General features: G+C 38.1%; 1 protein-coding gene across 5 annotated transcripts in view; it reads left to right on the forward strand.

The window, feature by feature from the left end:
• Nucleotides 1-27500, forward strand: part of ebf3a (EBF transcription factor 3a) — a 120640-nt gene that overhangs the window by 70615 nt on the left and 22525 nt on the right. For 3 of the 5 annotated variants that reach the window (XM_072239395.1, XM_072239397.1, XM_072239393.1), the window contains exons 7-10: nucleotides 9346-9427; nucleotides 13073-13217; nucleotides 21539-21669; nucleotides 22153-22279. In XM_072239395.1, the coding sequence (XP_072095496.1) occupies nucleotides 9346-9427; nucleotides 13073-13217; nucleotides 21539-21669; nucleotides 22153-22279 (485 nt within the window). The remainder of the gene's footprint in view (nucleotides 1-9345; nucleotides 9428-13072; nucleotides 13218-21538; nucleotides 21670-22152; nucleotides 22280-27500) is intronic. The other 2 variants (XM_072239396.1, XM_072239394.1) reach the window with 1 other exon arrangement.

The raw sequence follows: 27500 nt of genomic DNA on the forward strand, positions 1-27500 counted from the left end.
AGCAAGCTGGCGGAGCTGCCAAGTGCATTGAAGAATTCATACAAACAACAAACAGAAAGGAAGAGTGTAGTTTTCAGCTAATATTTTAAACATTGTATAGAGTACGCAATAAAAATTGGAACGTGCATATAACATTAAGGTAGGATGAAAAGCGTTATTATTTTAAATTGGTTACGTCAACATGTTTCTGTAAGGAAATTACAACTAACGTACAAAATTGTTCTTTGTTAGGGCCAGAAAGTTTGCTGAGCAGTAATAATGGCTTAGAATGCCAATAAATCACAGTTACATTTTGTGAGGTAAAGTTTTAGAGTAGGGATCGTTTGTAAATTTGTCAAGTTTTCGTTATTTTAACTCATTTACCATTTCGGAAGTGAGGACAGCGGCAGATCCACACAGCACGTGGAGGAGCATTGAGGTCACTGGCAGCAATGTTGGGATTTCAAGGATGAAGAAACGTGCAGAAATCCCCAAACTGTCCATCGGTTTCTTGGTGTGATGACGGAGACTGCTTAAGTTTCCTGCCATTAAAATGGTAAAATCAGAGCCATTGTGTCTGCCATGTATAATATGTGCAGGAGGGATATAGCAGAATGGATCTTCACTCTGGGTGGGCAGCTGGGAGCAAAGAGGCCAGAGTCATTTTAAGGAATCGATGGCAAATGGGTACCCCAACTCACCTTGGAGGATTTGGTGTAGCCCAACATGGAGTTGTCCAGTGATCCAAGGATTGACTACAAGGTTGTGTGAAAACTTGATTGGTAGGGGAAGGAAAGTATATTCTGATCATGAAGTCTGATGCACGTTGCAATAAGATTCTATCCAAAATGACTACTGATACTTTATGAAGAGCGTAGATTTGCTCTTCATACTTTAAAACTGTTGAAGCACCCTGGCGCTTTAGCAATCTAGTGGTAGGACCATCTGAATGTAATAATTGCTCAGTTATTTGGATTCATGGAATGAGAAACCTATCAACCACAATCTGAGATTATTATTTCAGACTTTAACAAGTTAAAAATTAGACAAATATGTTTCAGTTGTGAGAAGGATCCTAATGATTGCTTTGATCTTGTGAGGGAATATTGGGAGTTATCATTTACCAAATTCCCTGCTAACTCATAGCAAATTCTGGATTACTGTGCGAATGTTGATATTGTCGTCAATTGTGAGTCTGTGGAGGTGTCCCCTGTGCTTTCGTGAAAAGCCATGTGAACAACCTGCATCAGGCTAGACTTAGCACAGAAACAATTTCTCCATGAACAATGAACAATTTTAGCTAATGTGTTTTTAAAGTTGTTTCACTTTATTTAGTTTTTAATTATTTTAATGTATTCAAAAGATTTTAAAATAGTTTTCATTTTATTTTAAAATGTATGTTATTTCCTTATAATATCGAACGAGGCGAGTCAGCTTATCAAGTTTAGCCCAGCTCACAGAGCAGTAACACCCCTTACTAATTTTCCTTGCAATCTATTCAATAAACCCCGCTCCATACTCTATCACTCAATTTACAGTAGCCAGTAACCTACTAACCCACACATCTTTCAGATATGATGAAAACTGGGGCACCTGGAGGAAATTCACATGGTTGTAGGAAGAACTTGCAAACTCCACACAGAGAGCACTGGAGGTCAGAATTAAACCTAGGTCACTGGAGCTGTAAGACAGCAACTCCACTAGATGTGCCACTGTATCACCTTTTAATATATTTTTCAATAGTTTAAATACTTCATTTTTTTAATGTAACTGAATGTCAGAAATACTTAGTTTTTAATTAGTTTGATCAGTGACTAAGCCCAGGGGTTCAGCTTAGCCAGCTGTCAAAGTTTTCTAAATTCTTCCTCAGATGGAGGTTGGCGATACACATGGCCCTCCCCCATACCTACAAGGATTTGGCTAGTCAGGGATCATGTTGACATAAGGAAATCCACTAAAGATAGGTCCAGAATCAGTAATGAGTGTATATGGCTTGCCACGAAGAGGAAATTTTGGGCATTGTTATCAAATGTGGTAGGATTATTAAACTAAATTGTAGTTTGAAATTCAGATGACAAAATATTAAACATAGATATTTAGAGTGATAGAACACTGCAGCATAGAAAAAGGCCCTTTGGCCGTCTAGTCCATGCCTTAATCTGCCTAGTCCCATCCAGCCTGCACCCAGACTGTAGTTGTCCATACTCATTCCATCCATGTACCTATCCACATGACTCTTAAATGTTGAAATTGACTTGCATCCACCACTTGAGCTGGCAGCTCATTCCACACTCACACCACCCTCTGAATGAAGAAATTCCTCCTCATGTTCCCCTTAAACATTTCACCTTTCACCCTTAACCCATGACCTCTAGCTGAAACGTTGTTGAAAAAAATATTGTGTCATGTAATTAAGTGTGGTTCACATTCAAATCGGTAGATGCATGTAATAGGGTGTATTCAAATGTACCAATGGACAAATTTGTATTATTTTGAAAGCACTTTTGTGAATTTTGACTTGGCATATATCTGGTTATGTTTTGTTATTCAGCTGAATTTTGTTCCAATCTAAACTTTATTAGTTTTGATCCCTTTGTGCTCTCCCCATTATTTCCACACTTATGTCATTTGTGGCCTTGCAGTTCCTGAGAACTGCTCTAGGCTATCCCTGTGTCATCTTCTTTCACATGGGTAACAATCCATTCTACTGAACAAGTTTGTTGCTTCACGTTCCATGCTTGGACTTGGACGTGAGTTTGGCTAATATTTTGTTGTAGTATTGAGAGACTGCTGCAATCTCAGTAGTGCTTTCTTTCAGATAAGATGCTGAGCTGAAGCCCAGTTAGGTGATTCAGGTGGATGTTTAAATCAAAAAAAGCACCAGGAATTCCAATATCCTGTTTCTTCTTCAATCAACTTCATCAAATCTCTCAAAGCATAAAAAACTGTCCATTTCCCTTGATAGATGCTGCCCGTACTCCCAAGTTCCTCCAGCTACTGTGTGTGTTTCTGTAGATGCTGGAAATCTGAAGTAAAAACCAACAATGCAGATCAGGCAGCATTTATGGTGAAAGAAACAGTCATTGACTGGGACTGTAACCTTTGTTTTTCTTTCCAGAGATGCTGATTGACCGGTTGAGTGCTTTCAGCATTCTGTGTTATTATCATCATTCTTGTTGGTGGAATTTGTGGGACCTCACTATGTAACATTTGCTGGTCATATGGTGCTTTCTTGTATTCCAAATACCTGTGCTGAGCTATTATATAAATTGAAGTTTATGTAATCACCCTCTGGCATTGGGCAGCAAATCTGATGGAAATCATTGCCTGCATCAGAGCACTTGCAACTTCAGTTTTTGCTCAACTAGCTTCAGAGTGGGACAATTAACCAGTGCCCAGCTCACCTCAGAAATGATGTAATTTTATGCAGTAGCAGAACTGAGATCTAGTCATTCTACTGTGAATGACTGCAAGAAAATGAATCTTAGGGAAGTATATGGCGACATGTAAGTATTTTGATAATAAATTTACTTTGAACTTTGATGCTCAAATGTCGAATGGATCTGGAACACGTATGGCTTGTCTATTTAGGAAATTACTCACCCTCACAGCATTCAGATTCTTCACAACTATTAAATAATAGGTAAATACCTTATCCACTGATAGAGGATTAAAATTGCACATCTAGTTGATCCGATATTATCCCATAGTTCTTGTTTTCCAGTCTGTTTTCTAGAAATGTGTTATGTGTCGTCCAATGAGTAACCTCCTGATAATTCAGTATTTGCTTTTTTGAATCTTTTACCTTCATATTGTTATAGTAGGATGCTGTGTTTCACATTTACCTTTCACATGCGTAGATGTTAATTGCCTCTTTATGGGGTTGAAAAAGCCGAGAGTTCTTTGGTGTTTCCTTTAAATTTTGATGCCCATGATCAGTCTTCCCCGCTCTGCCTGTAGGATTTGAATGTACCCTTTGTGAAATGGGATTTGACTAGAGCATTATACAGTTTAATCAGTAGTCTCTTTGACGTGGCCGTTCCTATGCTATACATGTTCAGTGTTATATTTACTTAGCTAATTGCTGCTGCACACTGATTTGACACGTTGAGCACCAAGTCTGCAATTATCTTTAAGTAATTTTCAATTTTATCCTTAGCCACCTTGACAAAGTTAATGGATTAAACTGACCGCTCCTAATTTGGTATAATCTACAAATTTGTCCAGTTTCCATAAAGTTTCTGAAAGATTACTTCAACTTTGGGACAGTGCAAGTCTCAACACCAATTGTTGGACCCTCCATTCAGAACCTCCCAGCATCCTGAAATTACTGCCCTATGGTTAAACATGCGCTGCTTACTACTGTTAGTAAATTTTATATCTGTTCTCATTGTCTTTACCTTATATAACTGACTACCATACACAATATTGTAAGAAGGATCACATAAAATATATTGTAGAGCCTTCTGAATTCTGTTTGAACTATTGTGTCCTCAAAAGATGTCAAGAGAGTCAGACAGGGATTTTCCTTCCCAAATCTGTATTGTTTTTAATATTATATTCTACTTGGAATGCTGTTCCAGGTGTAAATTATTCTGTGTGAAGCACATCCAGTTTAATCTTCCCTCTTCCTTCTCAGTTCTGAAGAAGGGTCTCATCCCGAAACATCGAATGTTTATTCCTTTCCATAGATGCTACCTGACCTTCTGAGTTCCTTCAGCATCTTGTGTGTGTTGCTTTGGATTTCCAGCATCTACAGACTTTCTCATGTTTGTGATCTAGTTTAAATTCACGTTTCTGCATTTTGCAAATTCCACTATGAACTCAAGACAAGGGCACATAATCTGGAATGACTTTCTACTGGTGTGTTAGCAGAGGAGTCATGGCTTCAAATAAATTGGTAAACAAACTCCTCACTTGGCTGCCATTTGGAATTTTGGTATTAGCTGAGCAGATCTCTTGGTATCCTGGCAAACTACCTGCCTTCACCATCAAAATCGTTCATGTAGTCTGTCATTCATTATCTGCTTTGGGGATCTATTGTGGACCACTTGGTTACTTCATTTATCTATATAACTACAGTGACTGCAGTTCAAAAAAACCTGCTGGTTGAGAATTGATTTTGTTTGCCAAGTTGTTTCTTCTTTGAAGGATTGGAATCTAGGTAGACGTGGTAGCCTAGTGGTTAGCATGCCAGCAATCAGTGATCTGGGTTCAATTCCCACTGCTGTCCGTAAGGAGTTTATACTTTTTTCCTGTGTCCGTATGGGATGCTTTGGTTTCCAAAGACCCTACAGGTTAGGGCAATGCCTTTTAAAAAAGTTTATTGAGATGCAGCTTGGAATTGGCCCTTCGAACCGCACCACCCAGCAAACCCCTTCCCCCCACCCTGATCTGGCATAGTTTGCATATTGTTGTTTGACCCATCTGGCATAGTTTGCATATTGTTGTTTGATTGTTTGTGGTTTTTGTATTGCTATATTTCTGCTCTATTCTTGATTGGTGCGGCTGTAACAAAACCCAATTTCCCTCGGGATCAATAAAGTATATCTATCTATCTATCTATTTAATCCTGCCCTAATCATTGGACAATTTACAATGACCAATTAACCTACCAACTAGGATGTCTTTAGACTGTGGGAGGAAACCCACGCAGTCATGGGGAGAACATACAACCTCCTTACAGGCAGCGGTGGGAATTGAACCCTGATCACTGATACTGTAAAGCGTTGTGCTATCCAATACACTACCATGCTATGTTGGCAAAGAAGCATGGTGACACTTGCAGACTGCCTCAGACTGTGTGGGTCATTGATGCAAACAATATATTTCACTATATGCTTTGATGTTTCGATGTACCTGTGACAAATAAATCTTTAATCTGTTAATCCAGTATGCAGATTCTTGCTGAAAATGTTTGCACTTGCCTCTTCAGTAGCATTTGCTGTTGTATGCATCTATAAAGTCTCTTCACTGATGCTCCATTTTATCCTCATAATTATCTGATAAACGGGTATATCGTGTGTTTCTGGCTTGCATTGTCTCCTTGAATATCTCCCTTTACCACCTACTGAGAAAGTAAACTCTCGACTACCAATACTATCAGGTCGCTGATTTTATGGCATCTTTACACAGCTGTTGCTAAATTCCAATTACCAGAAATGTCAGCTATTGGAACTAATTCTTTATCTACTAGGTGTTCATATGATCAGGACCCCAGAATGTCTTTTTTTACTCTCTGTTCTTGCCTAATATGGGCACTGAGAGAAAAAAAATCTAAATATTGAAAACTTTTGACTTTTTTCCCTCAATTACTAGTGCTATGAAGCACAAATAGTTTATACATCAAGCCAGCTGCATTTCTAAAGAGCTAATCTATTTCTCCTTTGACCAGAGGGAAAGAAATCATTATTACATGATTAGTGGCTTTAGATAGGCAAAAAGCAGAAATAGCAAGCAAGGCAGTGAGGATGAGTTGTATTAATTACCTAACACTTGCTGGCAAGATAATTTTATCAGTGATTTGGCCACTGGAAAGTTGCAGCTTTTGATAAAAGCTGATAAGTCCTTAGTTACATCAAAACATTGGGGAGAGGGGCAGTGTCAAATGAAATGCATCTCATCAGCTTTTCAGTGACAAACCAAATTCATTCTTCATGTAATTGATAACGGACTCAGCCAATTATTTCACACATTACAATACACAGAGGTCCCTTTTACAGGTTTTGTGCTGCTGTAATTAGCTATGCTAATATCTCCTTTATTGGCCCTAATATTGCTCAACACCTTTTGCCATCCTGAAACCCACCAGAGCCTCATGGCCTGTCAGGATAGCTGATTATTGAGAAGGATAGCTTTAATCAAACATAATTGCAGTTAATTTTTCTCTCCTGCTCTCGTTTGCCAGCATCTAATGCCATAGACTCGTTGATAATCCATTAAGTTACAATTAAACAGGCTGCTTTGTTTCTGATAGTCAGAACAACACCACAAAGTTCTGCAGCCATTTAAGAGTGCTGTTTAGTAATAATTGCTTCCACACTCACAAAGGAGCAATTTACACAATACCCATGTAGAATTTAAACAGCACATAATGTAATGGATATTACACTTGAGTCTAACACTACAATTAAAATGATTTTCATCAGATAAGGAAAGAGCTCTTGCTAATCAACTTCATAAAAGTAAAAATAAATGAACCAATTCATAGTTCAAACATGCATCAATTGAAGTGGCTGTGAAAATGACACGGAAAGACCAAACCTTTAACTATTTGAATTAATGTTATTTATGTCATTAGCATGGTTCATACACAAGGCATAAACCAGTTAGTGCATCAAGGAATTATGGGATAGTATTTGTGTAAACAGTGGGCTGCAGAGCTATATGAGCTAATCTTTGCATCTCTTGATATGTAGCAGATGCATTCAGCATTTATTATCCTTCAATAAAAAGTCTGCTTGGTAAACATTTGAATTTCACATTTGATTGTCATTTCTAACCTCAATTTAAAATATCTCCCGTATTTGATGTTAATAGTGCACATTATAAATTTGATATTAATCTTGTTATGTTGATTATGTTAATCTTGAGTGAACTGAACTCAAGAAAATGGAAACTCCCGACAGGTACGTTGGAAGCAACGGTTACATTTATTGGAAGTCAGAATGGAGATTGCCAAATAGGTTATATTAGCCAATAAGCCAAATAGGCAAAGTAAGAGACTGCACATTACACCTATTCACAGTCCCATATTGGTGGGTGTCTTTGTTTTGCAGGGATAGCAGATCAGCTGGAACTGGAGTCTACTGTCAAGCCAGGGAGAAGTAGAAGTAAATAAAGCCTATATTTCAAGCTTGATTTACTCTAAACCCTACTGTGAAAGATTATGACTCTTTAGGGAAATAAACACAGGGTCAGAGAATTAGTGTACATAATGGTCATTTTGATAATGGGCTAACCGATGGAACCTTAAACATACTGTACACAATTAGGCATAATGCACTAATGACAACACGGGATTTTTATCACCTCTCTGTAATCAGCAAATCTGTGTTTGGCAGTAATAAAGAGTTTATTGGTGCTGAAGTCAAAAGATTTTCTGTCACACAAAAAGAATTTTTTTTTCGTTGCTTTCATCGCAAACACAGACATCCTTTACATGCCGGTGGCTTGAAATACAAATTCCTGCAGCCTGTCAGATATCACCTATGAATTTCCTGTTCCAAGGGTAAGAGAGCAAGTGACTAGTCATACCTTTTGACTTTCTGATGTCTTGCACAGCCAATACCCCTAAGAGACCAGCACCTTATGCCCAAGCTGTCTTACTACATTCATGCCTGACAGTTTAAGATCAAAAAAGTTACAGGCGTGCTAGGCGCTGACTCAACATAGGTTACAATTCAGAGGACAATTTATTAGTTCCACAAGTTAATTGTGTCATTATTAAAGCAGGTCAAAACAGAGGAATATCTTTACTGAGTTTGCACAGGATTCCCCTAAATATGAAATAATTAGTGGGTTTTGATACTGCTAGTTCGTATGTAGGGCCTGAAGTAAGTACCAACTGTGGAAAGACAATGATTGCCTTAAATACAGCAATGACATGGCATAATAGTTGTCAACGTATCTGTACAGAAACCTGATTCATGCATTTATAAGTGAATTAATTGTGCACTGTGTTATACAATATCATGTAATTCATTTAAACACCTTGAGAGTGAACGATGCACTCTCTGATAAAATTTCAAGGGTGAACAATATTTATCAAAAATGCTTCCAGAGACTAACGAAATATTTTAAATTGTAGAAAAGATTCAGTTATGTTGTTATATGTAAAAATATGGCAGTTAAAGGGGAGGAACATTTGCTGATGAACTGTCTTCATCCAGTCCCTCACAGATGACATTTGTTCAGAAGATTAGCCAGGTTGTAATGTGCAGCATAATTGCCCTGTGTGTATGTCCCCGAAGTGAAACCTAATTGCTTGACAGGCCCATAACTTTGCTGTATGCTCTCACCTTGTTAGGTCCTATTCTGATGTAGTTAAAATGAAACATGGCCGCAGGTGTGTATAATTTACCTGGGTATTGACTTTGCCTGGTTTAATTGCAGGGTACTTGTTAGTAAAAATTGGTGGGTGGAATATCAAGTGACTTATGTTGATGGCAGATGTGCATGGAAGGGAAACTGTGAGTGATATATTAATGAATAATAAAAGGTATATTACAAAGGCAGCAAATTATGTGAGCCACACATACTAATGCAAGCTTTCCGTTCTTTAAGATGATCTTATTTATTCAACCATTGGTTAAAGCAACCATTCTTCTCATGTATTTTTAATATATTTTCTGTATTTAATTTTAGATTCTTCTTAAAGTTTTTCCTCAAGTGCAATCAGAACTGCTTGAAGAATGCAGGAAATCCGAGAGACATGCGCAGATTCCAGGTAAATAAAATCAAAATAAGTATACTTTTAGTGGCCTCTTATCTTATTTCTCTGGGGCTTTTTTTTCAGCTGGGGGTGGTGGTTGGGGACAGAAATATCTGTTGCTTAGTGTTAAATAGTTAGTTTACATACTTTTTACACACATTTATTTATTTATTTTCTCCCCTCTTTAGACCGCCCCATGCCATGCACTATTTCCTGACTGAAAGGTTGGACAAGTGACCTGCTCGCAGGGCTCTGGCAATGACTGTGTGTAATCAGCTATAAGAAGGTACAGGAGAGTGGCCCGGGTTAACACACCTGCCGATTTTCCTTACCTCCATTTAGTACCTTCCAAACAGCCCAGCAGAGACCAGAAACTCTGTGTGGAGAATCACAGACACAAACCCACATCCTGAAACTCTGCATCAGAGTATGTTCCTGCATGACATACAATGCTGTTCCTTTTGGACACCTCCTCATATAAAAAATATTTGAAACAATTTGTAGTTCTAAATTAGTAACAATTATTTAATAAATCCTTCAAGTGTTTAACAATAAAGCCTGTTCAATTTAAAATGCACATGATTCTTCCTGAAAAGTTTTCAATAATAAAAACAATGTAATAAATTCAATTCAAATTACTTGTTCTTGCTTAAGCAGTTTTTAAATTCATTTGTCCAACTAATATTGCCCTTAATACAGATTCCTACTTAATAAATAGGCATACCCTTAATCTTTAAGGTAACTTTATAACATTGAGTTCTTGGACAGTGTAGAAGAAAACAGGGAATCGCAATGCAACGGATTACTCACTTAAAGTTAGGAGAGCCAAAACAATGTAAGAAAAGTTTTTTTTTCGCAATCAGAATTTGGATTTCTGCCCAGATATTAAGTCTTGCCTTTATATAAACTCAAATGATCTCATTTTGCCAAATTTCATTTTGTGAGTGGGTATGTAGCTCATTGCCTTTCAGTTAGTCAAGATTTCCCAATGAATATTACTGCAGCAGATTTTTTTTCTCACCCTTGCATAAACCTTACTTATTCATTTAACTATTTAACTTTTTTGGTGCGGGGGGGGGTCTCTGTATTGTTTTCTCTCTGAGCTATGGGATAGTTACAAAATAAGAGAACAGCTGCTTTGTACCTAACGCAAATTTCTACATTTCTTACAGGAAAAAGCAATTATTTAGAGAAAATGATGTTTGAATAAGCACATTATCATTTTTAACCACATTTCTGTTTTCATTTATCTTAATTGAGGACCAGTGTAATATATCCTAAAAAGCACTGTGGTTAACAGACCTAATGTGAAAATGAAAATTGTTTCCAGAGTAGAAAGGTTTAACTGCATTTTCAGTAGTCTACTAAGTATGCCGGAGTCTACCACATTTTCTTAATAACTAGTAGTAATCTGTGAATTGTGTTATCTGATTATGATTTTGAGAAACATGTCTGTGGTTAACGAAAAATGGAAGGTACCCACCTTGAAGAATTACCAACTATATTAGCTGAGAAGTTTGGGCAGAAGGATTTTATTACAGGGGGAAAAAATTCTCACTGCAAAAATACAGTAGCGTTTCCATTTTTCATGCATCTCAGATATGTGGCATTGGTGATATTGATCCATTGATGTGGAGCAGAAGGTCAAACCTAGAATGAGTGGAAATGTCCTCTTTGTCTCACTGATAACTAAAAGAAGCATCAGTCACCAGTGATCTTGTGGTCGACAGTGGAGGCACTAGTCACTAGAAGGACTTTCTTGGGTCTCTTCAGCTAATCTCCCTGCTTCTCAAAAGGTTTAACTGGATTTAATGCAGTGTCAAATCCCAGGCAATTCATTTTACTGATTTCACTGCCTCCGCACTTTCCTTGAGGTGCACTGCAGGAGTGCGAGGGAAAGTTTTATTCCTTGCCTTATGCTCAATTGTATACTTTTCCTCAATAAACAACCAACAAAATGTGACATATCAGTAAGGGTTGGGGTTCGTTCTCTGGTATGGTATTTATGCCTTGCATTCCAATCTTTTCACTGCTGTACGAAATCAATCGCTGTCTGAAACCAAATCTTTCTACATCACAACATAATGCAGAAGGGAAAAAATGAAACATTTCATTATGCTATTTGTGTTTTTAGTGACTACATATTCAGACAATAAATTTCATTCTGGGATAATGTTATTACTATACATCTGTCTTATTATTTGAAGAGACATCACACACTAGTCAGTGTGGCCATATTGGCACATTGATGAGGTCAGGAGAAGTGGTATTTTATGTCCAAACTAAATCCATGAATTATAAAGTATTTTTTAAAAAACCTTCCAAGAATCACAACTATATAAAAAACATGTTTGTGCACATTGATTTACATAACTCCTGTCAGCAACAGCTCCATCCCATAATGCAATCATTATTTACTCTGCTAAGTCAGGGCATTCCAGTGCTTATTCCATGCCAACCCCAGGTTCAGAAGTTTGACCCTGACACAATGTCCACGCTTTATTGCTTGGGAGCACTGATTCAAAAACTTGGAGTTCATCTCATTTAGGTGGTTAGAACTGGATGTTCTTACTTGCACTTCGCATGGCAATTCCACATTTACGGGCACGTTTTGACATGTAGTTTTAAAATGATATGTTCTGGTAATTATAAAAATCTTTGTATTTCAGAGTTTATGATATGAATTATATACAAGTAAAACAGTTTGTAGATGAGAAAAGAATCTTTCCACAAGGCTATTACTTTGCATTTGATTGCAAATTTTAAGTCAATTCCAAAATAAATTTCACAAAAGTAGATTCCAGCATTTAAAAGAGGGTTATGCTTTTTGTGTGCTCTCCCTTCTATTACTGCTAAGAAGCAGCTGGAAGCCAGCGAAGTCTCTATCCATCATCTAGCCAATGGCCAGTCCTTGAACCTGGGTGCAGAATGAAACTCTTTCACTCAAAAGAGGAAATTCCATTGACATACCAGGACCAATCACCATCAAAATGAACTTGAGGGAGGCTTACTTTACACTGATTGAAAACACTTTCACTATTCATATTCAACCCTTTCTTTTCAGATGCAAAAAGTTCATTATTAGTGATTAAATACAAGTGGAAAATTGACCTAGGATAATTTACCAAGAGAAAGCAGGAAAGCCTACTGATTTATTAAAGAGTTTGTGGTAATTTCAGAATCCCTGCCTCCTTTCATGTGAACTCATTCTCAAGTGAGGTAATTCTAATTAGATAAACTAGTTAATCAATATATCAATAGATCAATGAAAACAGCAACTATTTAAATGAGTAGCTTGAGGGGTATTTTAGGGCCTGATAATGGTGAGTAGAATATTCCCATGAATTGCTTTCATTTGTTAACGTAATAGGCAGATTAAATTGTAATTAGTGTGGCGGGTTTTTAAGAGACACAATTATAAGAGAAAGCTTTTACAGAGCCTGCATGAATGACAGGTATTTATAGCGACTACATAAACGGTTCTTGAAAGGAGCATCTTTATTCTGGCACCACTCCACACTCTGAGTAAAGACAGTTTAATTTAACTGTAAAATAAGGCCCTTGTATTTTTTTTCAGCTCATTAAGGTGTCAGCACTTTTGCAGACTTTCTTTTGCACAATACTGTAACTTTCCCTAACTGATACGTTCTTTATTTCCAGGTTGTTATATCGACAACAGTTAATGTTGATGGCCATGTGCTGGCTGTCTCAGACAACATGTTTGTACACAACAATTCTAAGCATGGAAGGCGAGCTCGCCGCCTTGACCCTTCAGAAGGTACGGCCCCTTCTTATCTGGAAAATGGTAGGCACACACATTTTACATTGTCTTTTGATTTGCAGAAGCATTTTTTCCCATTAAATTTTACATTTCTATTCTTTCGGTAATACGGCCTTCAAGTTGTGTTTCCTATCAATACATTTTTCATACCATTAGTCAATGAATATCCCCGGACTAGTTAGTTCAACACTGTCTTTTTACTTTATCTTCCAATCTGTTTGCTTTCTCAGCCTTCTCTACTTCATTTTTCTTTCAATTGTCGCATTCTTTTCCAGTGAAACCACATCATCTTCAGTTTCTTTGGAAGAGATCACTTTATTTTGTTTTGCTATCAGCTTCCGCCTTTGTGTTTGCTCCTCTCTGGCATCTGCCTCACTCTGGTGAGCAACACAGAACTCCACTGGCAGGTTGGATCTGTAACTTAGAGTGATGGTAAAAAAAAGTACATGATCAAATCTGCAAAGAATTTACTGTTGAGGTCAGTTTCCTGTTGCTGGGCCCTACTGCAACGGATGAAATCTGTGTGTTTTGCGTATGAGAAAGAAAAAAGCGTGGTACAAAACATTTTCTTCTCTTCCAATGGATTATATTTGACTGACATATTGTGTAGTTCTGCTATGAAGTGAAAGAGAAACACAGAAAAACTTCAGGGCACAATGACTTTGAATCCAAAGAGTTGCTGAAATCTGGAATGCTGAACAAAACCTGAATCTCTGCCTGGTCCAGTCACAGTACATTTGCTGGGAACTGCAGTGTTACAGGAAGTTCATGATAGATTGGGGAAAAATGTACTTATCCAACTAACTTGATAAATGTTGTGGGCTTTTTAGGGGGGAGGAGAAAAAATGTATTTAAAAAGAGCAGACAAATATCGAAAAACTTTTAAGCATAATAAAAAAGATGAGTAATGTTTTCTGGAATGTCACCAAATGTTTCATTTCATGTGAGGCTGGCGTTCAGCGTTCAAAATTAATAAATAAATTCTCGCAACCACAACACCAAAATAAATATAAAGGCTTAGTGATGTTCAGTTTCACTCGGGCTTGTGATATCTCAAAGTCTGATGTGCAAAATCAAGGGTTTCCCAGAGAAATCGATTTGCTAACCTCAGTCTAAGCCACACAGACTACGAGAGTCTGAGGTAGAATTAGCTGAACTCAACCAGGAGAGGGCTGAGGACACTACTGCAGGTTTAAACATCTTTGGGGTAGAGAAAGTTTAGAAATTAGTTGTTTTGCTATGGTATTGTCCTTTCAAGTGACCTTTACTGTGAGTGCATCTTTTCAGGCTTAAGTGGATAGATAAACTGCTAATAAACCCTGCTTGAGCCTAGAGAATTCAAAGTAAATTTATTATCAAAGTACATATATGTCACTGTATACAACCCTGAGATTCATTTTCTTATGGGTATTTAAGAAACACAGTAGAATCAATGAAAGACTGCACCCAACAGGATGGACAAACAACCAATGTGTAAAAGACAAAAAAACAAATAATATAAATAAATACATAATTGAGAACATGAGATTAGGAGTCCTTGAAAGTAACTCCATAGGTTGTGGGAACATTTCAGTGATGGATTTGAGTGAAGTTATCCCTTTTGGTTCAAGAGCCTAATGGTTGATGGATAATAACTGTTCCTGAACCTGGTGGTGTGGGTCCTGAGGATCCTGTGCTTCCAATCTGATGGCAGCAGTGAGAAGAGAGCATGACGTGGGTGTTGAAGTTCTTTTTGAGGGATGCTGCTTTCCTGTGACGATACTCCAAATAGATATGTTCAGTAGTGGGGAGTGTGATGGACTGGGCCATATCCACTACTTTTTGTAGGATTTTCTGTTCAAGGACAATGCGTTTCCATACCAGGCTGTGATACAGCCAGTCAATATGCTCTCCACCGTATAGAAGTTTGAATCTATAGAAGTTTATATCTATAGAATCTATAGAAGTTTATATCTATAGAAGTTTGTCAAAGTTTTAGATGACATACGGGATCTTTGTAAATTTCTAAGAAAGTAGAGGTACTGCTTTTCTTTCTTCATAATGGCACATGCGTGCTGGTTCCAGGACAATTCTCCTGAAATGATAACACTGAGGAATTTAAAGTTGCTAACCCTCTCCACTTCTGATCCCTTGACGAGGCCTCGTTCATGGCCCTTTTGGTTTCTCCTTCTGAAGTCAATAACCATCTCCTTGGTCTTGCTGACTTTGAGTAAAAGGTTGTTGTTGTGGCACCACTCAGCCAGATTTTCAATCTCCCTCCTGCATGCTGATTCGTCACCACCTTTGATTCGGCCGACAACAGTGATGTCATCAGTAAACTTAAATATGGCATTGGAGCTGTGCTTAGCCTCATGGTCATACATGTCAAGCGAATAGAGCGGGGGCTAAGCACACAGCTTTGTGGTGCACCTGTGCTGATGGTGATTGTGGAGGAGATGTTGCTAATCTGCACTGACTGGGGTCTGCAGGTGAGGAAATTGAGGATCCAGTTGCATAAGGAGGTATTGAAGCCAAGGCCTTGAAGCTTATTGATTAGTTTTGAGGGGATGATAGTATTGAATGCCAAACTGTAATCAATGAAGAGCATCCTGATGTGTGCATATCATTGGGCCAGGCAGCATCTTTAGTAAGAGATTTGAAAGTGGGAGGGGGAGATCCTTCATTTCGGATCTCCCCCTCCCCCTCCCACTCCCACTTTCAAATCTCTTACTAACTCTTCTTTCAGTTAGTCCTGACGAAGGGTCTCAGCCTGAAACGTCGACTGTACCTCTTCCTAGAGATGCTGCCTGACCTGCTGCGTTCACCAGCAACTTTGATGTGTGTTGCTTGAATTTCCAGCATCTGCAGAATTCCTGTTCTATGCATATCATTGTCCAGATATTCCAGGGTTGAGTGAAGAGCCAAATTGGAGTGGATCCAACTCTCTTCTCAGACAGGAGTTCATGTTTCATCACCAACCTCTCAAAGCACTTCCTCACAGTGGATGTGCGTGCTCCTGGGCAATGGTCATTGAGGCAGGTTATCATGTTCTTCTTAGGCACTGGTATAATTGAAGCAGTTGGGTACCTCAGTTTATTGAAGCGAGCGGTTAAAGATATCAGCCAGTTGATCAGCACTAGTCTTTAGTTATTGGCCAGGTACTCCATCTGGGCCTGATGCTTTCCATGGGAGGGATAGTTAGCGAGTGTGGTGTCAGAGAGCTTCCAGCCTAGCTATAGCTTATGCCAGTGCCGATGACGATCACAGTTTGGAGTCCAAAGGCAAAGAGAAGAAAGTTTGTTTAAAAAAATTAAGAACAGATAACTTACTAATGTATTAAAGTGAATTTATCTAGACTCTTTCTGTCATGGTTTAAAGAACAGGCCTAAAGTAAATTCCTGCATCTATTATCAGGAATTTTTCAAAGCTTACTTTGAAACACAAATACATTAAATTATTTGCCTCAAAATTCATCTGCTGATTGTGCCAACCCTGCTACATCAGGTTGTAGTTTGTATCTGAAATTCCGCTGAGGCAGGGTACAATACATTGTCTTCACTGTGTAGTGTGTTTAACTAGAGATGGATTTCTAGGCAATTATATCTTATGACGTATTGTTTATCTGCTCTGTATCCACTGAAGTAGGTGCGTGTTTTGCCTAGCAACTGAATACTAATGAGACACTCAATTTAAAAAAAACTGAATTCTGTACGTAGTTTTATTCTTTTGCAGAGATGGAACCAGTTTCTTTTATATAGGTTTAAATAACTATGCAGCTGCCCTTATCCAAGGTCATCTGATGAAATCACAACAGTAACTCTGCAAGTAAAGTAAAACCTTAAACTATTGTAGAAAGTAAAATCTGCATAACCAGATCTTGGAAAAATAACATAGAGAATCACTATCTTTTCCTAAGATAATGGTGTAGTGTGAATTTTAAAACATTTCATGATTCTTTCTTACTGATTCTAGTCACACATTTCTTTATACAAATTTAAGTGGCCAATAATAAGCATAGATCTTGGAATTATAATTTAACTCTATCCAGTTAACTTCTAGGCCAATAAACTGCCAAATGAGGGAATCACTAAATTTCACCTCATACCAGTCCCTGGGTGGTTTGCTAAACAAAAATTGGATGAATGACCCAATTTAAAGCAGGATATTCAGTTATAAAATGTAATTCCATACCTACACATGGCTGAATATTTTCTGCTTGAAGAAGGCTGTATGCTTTGAATTAGCAACACTTTTTTTTTCAAAATCAGGAAGTGCTCTGTGAAAACTGCAGATACGTGTGTCTGGGTCCAGCTTCTCTTCGCTAACACCTCATTATCCAATCATCTAATATTCACCAGCAGTATATACACACTCACAGCCCGTTTCCAAGAGAACTAATTCCCCCTGCTGCTGGTGTTGTTGCCGCAGCTATGCAAGGCTGCCATTGACTTCTTCCGAGCTTGCATCTGCAGTTGTTGAGTACAGCTGAAGTGGGGTGTGGTGGTGGCAGTGGTGGAGGGGTGGGTACCTGCAAGCATTGTGGAGAATCAAATTTTAATTTTCTTTTGTTGCCGATTTTGTAAATGACTTTACCTCAACTCAGCATTCAGCTTTTCAATTCCCAACCACCCCCCACCACCCTCACCCCCGCAGCAACCCCCCCCTTCACCCACTACCAATATGAGGCCTGTAGCACTCCAGTGATTTGCATGCCAAGTGCCTGTAATGCTGTTAGGTTTATGCAATAAAGACAACTCAATGCAGGCTGCAGGGTTTTACTGAGTTAAAGGAACAGATGGCCTTAGGAGAGGTAAAAGGTATAATCCTATCAGCTGGAGTATCAACCAGCCATCTGGACATCCCAAGCACAATTACAAGACATTTTAGTACGCAGAACAAAGAAATCTTCGCAAGGCAAGATTAGGCTTGTTTGAATGCTTTATTATTGTAAATTCAAAGAAAGGTGACAAATGCTGTTATAATTCTCCAGAGAAATAACTTATGGTAAGAAAAGTTGCGTAGACGAAGGTTTCACTGGCAGATCCATAGGAAATTAGAAAGTATTAAACACCAAAAGTAATTTACATTTTTTTAAAAAAAGTCACCGTTGTTACATTTTAGGTTGTTAGTTTTAATATCAAACCTTGCTGCTCCATTGACAGGAATTAGCTGAGGCACTTCCGTAGCTGCGGAAGTAAATTTTGATATGACTATTTTGAAAACTCCCTGAAGAGAGCAGAGATAAATTTAAGTAGATTTGGTTGGCAAATTACATGCAGAAAGTTCTGAATTTTAAAAATTCAATGACTTAGTTCGTACAAGTCACAAGCACTACTGCTCCTTCATGTTGCTTTGCACAATCACATGGAATGGCTGTTTCGACACCTGGTCTTGGTACAGGTGTGTGCCGCTGTGCTGTCGAAATGAGGTGGTAATGGTGCAAGAGTCTCCATTGGTTTTTGCGTTCAGCTGCGGTGCTGAGAATAATTGGAAAGCTGTAGATTTTGTAGGTAGAAGTACATAAAGCAAAATGTTGTTCCATTTTATTGTGCAGTGTGTTAAGGTCATTTTTGAGCAGAAAGCAATTTGTTTTTAAATAATTTGAAAGTCATCTGTATCATGGAGTGGCCAAATAGAAAATCTCCTCCATGATTCCTCAAACTGGGCTAATCAAGAGACCACTTTAGCTGTGTTGAGTGACGATGGGCACGTTAATTTAAACTTTTCTTAGTCTAAACCTAGCAACAACTAACAATTTGGGAATAAGTCTTTCACTCACACTTCCTAATCCCAATAAATGTATGGTTCAGGACAACTAGAGAAATAGAAGACTGTAAATGTAAAAATGGAGGGAAAACCTTTAGAAACTTTCTTACTAAAGTAACGCTCTGATAGAGAAAAGATGTAAAGAATATCCTGTGTGAAAATGGGTGTTTTCTGAAGAACATCTTAATTCCAGCTGTAAAAAGTAAGTTGTTGCTTTGACTTGGGGGAGTACATCTACCTAGTGGTCACACATCTACCTAGTGGTCATATTATAGTAACATTTATAGCATTTAGATATTATGTTATATGCAGTAAGTACTGAAAACTCTGAAAATAGGAAGCCAATATGCATTGATAGTAAGTGTATAATTAAATGTAACAGTTATAATGAAAAGCTCATTTGCACATAACCAGAGATATGCATTAAACCATGTCTGTTTTGGCTCGTGCTGAGGAGCTGCTTTTAACCTATCGTACACTGTAAAACGTGAAGTATAGTTTCAATGAATGCCTCAACTTTATCCAACGAACAGAAGGAAGGAAAAGCACAGATTTGCTGTTCTTCTGCTGCTGTCTTCATCTGCTCTTTCCAATTTCTATCATCTGCTTGAGTGCATTGTGCATGTATATCATTAGATCTCTAACACTGTCTGTGTAATTCATTTTGCCATGGTTCCTATTGAACACATGTTCCTTCTCTGTATGTGCATTGAAATGTATGCAAATACAGGCAGAAGGAAGATGGCTCAAGGCACAGGCGGAGCTAGACCCATGTTCTCTGCTGAGAAGCATTGCAAATTCCTCGGTGATGTGCGAGCTTGTCAGGCCACAGCTGCCAGACAGCAGCCTCTTGTGCACGCAGCAAATCCTATATTCTTTTCTTCTCTCACCTCCAAAGTAAATTTGTTTACTGTAATTTTTTGTGTGAATTATTTGCCATAATTGGCTGTGCTGATGAAGGTCACTCCCTTTGAGGAGACTTGTCAGTCTTTAGAGAGCTGATCCTTTTCAAACGATCTCTGTGCAATTAAGAAAAGCAAATGTCACTTGGAAGCCTTAGAAATGAAAATTTGTATGAACTTATTAGCATGAAGTCAACAGCAATAGTTAAGGGCAGGCTCTCAGTGTGTGCTCAGATCCTCTGTTGCAGAGGGAGATGCACGTGGAATCAGCAAATATAACCTCCACTAGTCCAACATAAAAGCAAATAAAGAAAGGTGGCATGTCTTAAGTATACTACACAACAATAGCTACTAGCTATTAACAATGGCTGCTTGAACTGATTAGCAGCAACCAAGTGGACAACTCATAAAACAAAATTTGATTTAAAATACAAATTGTTGTAATGAGTATCCACAGAGTACCATAACATTTCATTAATTATATTTTATATTTGTTAATAAATCAAAATAGCCTCTGAGCTATTAAATAATGTGAGAGGAGAACATAATAATGTTTGGTGTAGCCATGGTGGAGGATACCAAGCAGTTGACAACTGAATTTTAATGCTAAAATTTTGTAATCACGTCAGAAATAACAGACCCACTGTGCTTTTTTTTATTGGAAATGATCACGACTTAACCAACTGTGAAAGCAGTTGCTTTAAAAATGTTTCAATGGTATTTAGGTTAATTTGAGGACAATCCACATGTGACACTTACAAGCCAACCCCTACAGGTAAAAATTGCAGCAGCAAGATTTGCTTGTCATAGGGAAAGTGTACATCTCAGTATTTACTCCTTTGCATGAAAGTCAGCATACAAAAGACCATCAAAGCCGATGAAAAAGGTCTGTCAACACCATGTAAAGAAGGCCTGATCAAAGTAAAGAACAAAGCGATTCACTCGGAGGCAGTGCAGCCTTCAGCCTGAGCATTGCTGCAGTTCAGTGGTTGCTGTGAGCTGGGATTGACTGGTGCTAGCTGCTGCCTCCTGTGCTAAGTCTGCACCACTTGTAATAACTCATGCAAATGTGAGGACTCTGGAGACAAAGAGAGGTCAAGTAAATGGCTCAGGGATTCATGTCGACAAACAATATTAGATGTAAAATGTGTACCTTTGACAGAAGTATTAATATAGCACTTTTGATTTTTGGTGATGAAAAGTGAAAAGTAGTAATTACAGAATGACAGGGGAAAATGAAGTTTTGAACCAAAGGCAAAGTTCGCGGATGAAAAACCCAACCCAATTAGCTGCTTATGAGGAATCGAAATTCCGAGCGTTTGCTCTTCCATCTCCCTCAACAACCTTTTGATTGACTCTGCTTAGATCTGTAAAGCAAAGCAGATAAATTGACATGCCACATGCATGCAATGCTTAATCATTTGTAATAGCCATATTTGCCCTGACATATAATTTGCTACATCAAGCTATTTTTCTTGTGTGCAAGCAAACTGCTGCTTGGCCTTTGCAGTGTAAAACAGTTAATGGTCTGCTTTTGCTACATGAGCATGCTGAGATATGACTGTGCTTTTTTTTTGCTAAACTGCAGAGAGCAATCATTCACTTTGTGACTTTGCTTTGTAAGATTTGTCATTGCGGATGGGATCTTGCGACCACGGCGATAGTTTTCAAGCTTTTCTTTTCCCTTTGTGCACACAGCTACTCCGTGTATAAAAGCTATCAGTCCCAGTGAAGGTTGGACCACCGGTGGAGCCACAGTCATCATCATCGGCGATAACTTCTTTGATGGTTTGCAAGTTGTGTTCGGCACAATGCTGGTCTGGAGTGAGGTAAGCTCCCTGATTTGGATAACAAAATGTACAGCATGTTGTAACGTACGCTAGCGAGCTATTATAAAACTTTCTCAGCAAATTTCCAAGATGTATTTATATCAGGCAATTTATCTGACAAATTGTGTTAAATGCAGCTGATGTCAACTTACGCCATCTAGTGGATAATGTTGTTGTACCAGATCATTCAACACAATTGAATAATTAGCACTAGAAAATTACTAGGAGAGAATTTAGGGAGACATATGGAGACAATTTTCATGTGAATGATGCCTCATGGCTTTTCCTGCAAGCTAAAACCAAGGATCATTTACAAGAGATGTTGTCAAGCTACAGATCTCTGAACTGCATGTGAGAGAGGAGGGCAAATTTTCAGATGTGCGCCCAATTTGGATTAATTTTCATAATTACATTCAACTGGCAAACATCATTTCTATCTCTGTCATCTTAGCCTTAAGTCTGTTTACTGTATGATTCTTCTAGCTGATAACTCCCCACGCCATCAGAGTTCAAACCCCACCTCGACACATTCCTGGAGTGGTCGAAGTCACCCTGTCTTACAAATCAAAGCAGTTCTGCAAAGGTGCTCCTGGGCGATTTGTCTACACTGGTGAGTTGGAATTAAAAAAAGGGCTTGGAAGCCCTGCAAAGATTTAATGAGTGAGCAATGATGTAAAATTTTAAAGGTAGAAAGAAGGAAATAGAAACTTATACACCATCAGGGAGAAAGGGGAGGTGAGGTCGTAGCCTGTCTGACCTGGAAGCTTCTGTCTGATTTGAAGTGTTCCTAAATTGATGGGGACAATGAGATAATCATTGAAAATTGCTTTCACTATTGAAAGCTGAGCCAAGTCCCACTGTATTTCACAATATGAAAATTATGTGAATTTAAGCAGAGGAGGGAGTGATTCTCCCGGGCAGCTGTTTTCTATCAGTGTCCCACCAAGCTTGCAGTCTGACTAGCCACTCTAGCATTTAACCTTCTCAGCATGAGGAGGGACATAGGGCAACGAGGCTGCAGGATAATGAAGCAAGAGCATGCAGCTTTAGAAAGTATAACTTAAAGACATTAGCAGCTTATCTACAGCCCTATTAAAGTGCCAAATCTCAGGGAATAGCTTGTGGAGGACACCATTAGTCACACATACTAAGAGGATTGTGCCGATTCTCATCAGGGACAGAACAAACATATCCTACTATATCTGTGCGGCTTTTTCTCCCCCCTGCTCCTTGCAGTCATTATAAAGATACAATTACCATGGGAGACAGTAGCAGTTCAGTTGATTAGCACGGTGAATTAAAAGAATGAGTCACAAATGACATGTCCGGTTCTTCTGCACAAGTCCTTCTTATTCCCTGTACACCTCACCCCTCTTGTAGGAAGGTCAAAAATGAGAGAGAACTAACAATTTCAAGCAACTAGCACTTAGTGCCAGAATTAACAATCACACTTTGTGTAATTGCCATTTAATAGAAGATTACCATATAGACTGTAAAATACAATATAAATTGCCTTATGTTTAAAATTAAATTAACTATACGTTTTATTACATTCAACAGTAAATTGGTCAAACTAACAAAAGGAGTTGATTTTTTAAAATTCATACATCTGCGTAGTGACTGTTTATTTATTCACAAATAATTTCTTAACCATTGGACACCTCTTTTCATGCAGATTGTGCCATGTTGTTTCTGATTGATTCCAGCTTTTTTTCGTCAACATGAACATGACACTCTCCTGGGAATAAATCAGAAGCAGTGGAGTAATCTGACACCACAGAACATAAGCAAACTTTTGTACAAAGTCATATTTTCTCCCAAATCATGGTAGATTTTTATTAAAAGAAGGTACCAGTACTGCAACTTGAAAAGGGTTGTGCTGTATACCTGTCTTTATTTTTAATTAAATGAATTGGAGCTCTGGCCACAATTAATTTATTACTACAAATTATAATTGTCACACTCATAATTGAAACAAGGTTTCGGTTAAATCTTTCTTGTAAAATTACATTTTAAGCTGAGAACATTTTAGCAGTAAAACATTCTGCTCTGAAAGAAAGCAAGCTTTTTCTCTTAAATGTTGTCTTTTGAACAAAAGGAACTCAAGCAAATTAATGTTTGTTTTGCTTGAAGCATAGATCTGCTGCATGTCATGAATAAAGTTCTGTTAGATGTTAGCACTGACCTCTTCTACCCACAAGTTTTGTTGACCCACCCTCATTTTAGAAACTTCTTTTGCTCAATTATAGAAATTATCGCAAATTACTAGGAGTCAACGTGTCGTTTGCAGCAGACTGAAGCCAGTAACTAAACACAGATACTGGCAGCCAATCGTAAACATGTTCTGAGCAGATACAGAAAAGCTTGAATGCTGAATACATTGGAACCAGTCCCAAGCCTTTTAATAATTCGCTAGTCTCCTGCATAAATGATCATTTCAGCACAAAGGCTTACATTCAATTTCAGGTTTATAAAATCATTACTCTCCAGTGATCTTTCACACTTCGTTTTCTCTGATGTAGCATTTTTGCAAAGAATTGGGTTGAACTCGACTTGAGAGGGACTTGGCACATTCACAAAATCCCACTTCTGGTCACTAAATTGCCAGGCTACAATTTGGACAATTTTTTTTTTCAGATCACCATTTACCCTCATTTTCTTGGCAAGTTTCCAGGATCCCCCAGTTCTAAAGGCACCACACTAAGTATATTTTCTGTGCAACATATCTGAAGTGCTTCCCAAGTGTTTATTCAAATGCCATTCAGTTCAGCCACGTCTCAATAACAAATGCAAAGTTAAGTGCATGTTTTGCACTTTTCTGAAAGGTGACAAAGAAATTGTAGAGATGAGCAAATACACTATTTGAAGCTGAAACCAGATTTACGATGTTGTTGCAATACGTTCTTTGTGTTGGCAGTGGAATGACAGAGCTGTGTAAAACGACCATACGATAGCGTCGCGGTTAGTGTAACGCCATTGCTGTGCCAGCGACATAGATTCAATTCCTTCTGTGTTCTGTGAGGAGTTTGTGCGTTCTCCCCGTGACCCTGTGGGTTTCCTCGGGTTGCTCCAGCTTCCATCCATATTTCAAAGACGTACTGGTTCGTAGGCTAATTGGTCACGGGGTTTGTGATTGGGTTGTGCAGGTTTGTTGGGCTGGAGAGGGCCTGTTACCGTGTTGTATCTCAAAATAAAAATAAAATATATTGTTTTCTGGAGTCAGCCTACACCTTCTCTCACACTTATTTTTGCTAACAAATCAATTTATGAGTTAATTATTGAATTTTCAAGAACACAGCAGGCTGCATGAAATAGTTACTGTTTCATCAAGAGTTACATGTAATACCTCAGAAATCCTGCTTTTAGCTTACTCTCAAAGGTAACATTTCATGTAGGGACATTGTTTCTTTCACCTTCCTTGTCTTGTCACATCTTTTGTCACTGTAAAACAGTTCCTTTCTCGTCTGATACCTGTATTGGTTATCCATTGATCAGGCCTGTTCCGGGGGTACCAGCTGTCAGCAAGCCCTGCAAAAAAATCAAAGCAGGACAGATATGCTCGTCTTCCTGCCAATAAATTTCTCTCTAATAAGTCCCTTAAAGCTGATCAGGCAATTTTAAAAGGCTCTCACAGCTGATACTTTAAAACCTGCTTATTGGTTTTTTGGAAACATATCGTGGTTGTTTTTTTTTTGGTCTAAAAATATCCCTATTGACAGGTAAGATGGGAAGACAAAACATCCCCAAAAGGGTAATTGTTAATGATGACATTTGAGGACGGAAGGGGGTTTGAGGCCATAATACTGCTTCATATTACTCTGTTACATCTGTTTGAATGGAAAACAGTAAAAAGGGCATACTTTTTGTTTGCTGTTATGCAAGTTGACTATTTGTCCTAATCAGTGACATATATTTACTAGAATTGCATTAAATGAACGATCCTTCACATAGAACTCGCACGTTTAGAGCTGCTTCATTCATCATCTGAAAATTGAGACCTGGTAAACTTTTCCCTTCCTCTGGTGAGATGGTAGACATGCATCAAAATGTTAAAAAATGATTGGTGAGAGGGAACTGTCACCCATTTATCAAGGAAAAGGAACATTATTTGCTAATTTCCAAACCCGGGCGGTGACAGGGTGCTTCGTCTTTAGACCCATAGTGACCAACTTGGCCTTTTTGTTATTAGTACAAGTCAAGCGCTTTTTGGCTGCTGCTAACAAGACACATTTGTCTATCATCACAGGGTGCTTTATTTTTTTCCCAGGCAACTGTGACCAAACCTTGTTCTCTGTGTCATGATTGGCCCCGTTCAACCACGTTGTGGTAATGTTGGGCGGCAGAGGAACTGATAAATCACAAAGTTTTCTCGTCAAGGTGAAGGTATCGACTCAGCTGCACCAAAACTGACAAAATGTAGCGGGGAGAAGACAGCAATTCATCATCAAAAAGGACAAAAGGGTCATTCTGGCTTCACTCAATAAATGCTGATTTTTTACATTTTGAATTGGATGATTTGTTTTTGCCTACTTTTGCTTAAACTAAAAAAAGATCCTAGTAGCTATTTGTTTTTGTAATGTAAATGCAATTTTACTGCAAAGGAACTAATCTCATTTCTTAGATCAAAATATCAATCTTACTATATATAATAAAAGACATAAGGATCTTAACGTAAGCTAAAATATAAATTATCTTCATGGGTTGAGACCACATTTTCAATTAATTGTAAAACCATCTAAGAGTCCTTAAGTTTTATGCTTTCTCTTTATTTAATTCAGCATTTTTAATAAAATATTATACCTAAAGTAAACTAATTAACATGATAAGATTTTTTGTAAGATTAGTTGACTCAATTTTGATAACCGGGAGGAAATAAGTGTCTGGAGTATTTCCTTCTCAGTCACGGGGGAGGTGATTGAGAGTTGATAACATTTTTTTTGGAAAAGAACTTAAAATGCTGTTACTTAGAGAGAGAAAAAAATCACTTTAGTGTGATGGCTTCAATTTCCAACTGATGAAAATTTCCATTGTGAAAACTACCTTAAGAAATTAGAATGAACTGTTGTGTGCTCTTCAAGTGCCTGGCTTCAAGAAGCCATAAACTTATCCAAATGCCAGAATTCTTACATCTGTCCCTTTAACTAAAGACATATTGTACTCTCTAATCCCAGTCCAACTGATACAGCAATTCCTCATAGTATTCTTTAACCCCAGGGCTGGGTTTGGTAGCTGTAGTTTTAGTATAACTATAAAAGCTAAAATCAAAGGCATTCTTCAAGGTATGTAAACAGAATTGTTTGAATGCAGTCCAATAGTTGTCAGCAGGGGCATTTTTTATACAGAAGACAATGAGATGTCCCTTCTCTGTGGCTAGTGTCACATATCAGTACTATTATTTACTGTCAGGTACTCTCGAGTGGGAAGACAATCCCTCTGTGATAGGCCCAGTTAGACTGCCTATATGAATGCCTGGGGACAATGTCAGGGTTATAGAAAAGGTAGTTCCCGTCTTCCAATTATAAGCTAACATGGCAGTTTTCCCACTGTCAGTGTGTGCACTTTGAGGAAAATTCCTTGCCATTATCTGATCGAATGTAATTATTAAGTGACCTGTGAATTCAGTGTCTGTAATTGGAACAAGTGGCTGCAATTGAGCATGTACTTTTTCCCTTTGCAATTTATGGCAAATCAGCCAGTACTGCAGAACAACTGCTGGTTACTGTTTGAAACATCTGGGAGCCCTGATGAGCAAAACCATTGCAAAGCTGTTAGAAAGAAAGAGCTCACCAGAATCCTTTCTCCCTTTTTTTTGATGTTTTTTAACAAATATC

The sequence above is a fragment of the Mobula birostris genome, chromosome 21, assembly GCF_030028105.1.
Source record: "Mobula birostris isolate sMobBir1 chromosome 21, sMobBir1.hap1, whole genome shotgun sequence".
Taxonomy (NCBI): domain Eukaryota; kingdom Metazoa; phylum Chordata; class Chondrichthyes; order Myliobatiformes; family Myliobatidae; genus Mobula; species Mobula birostris.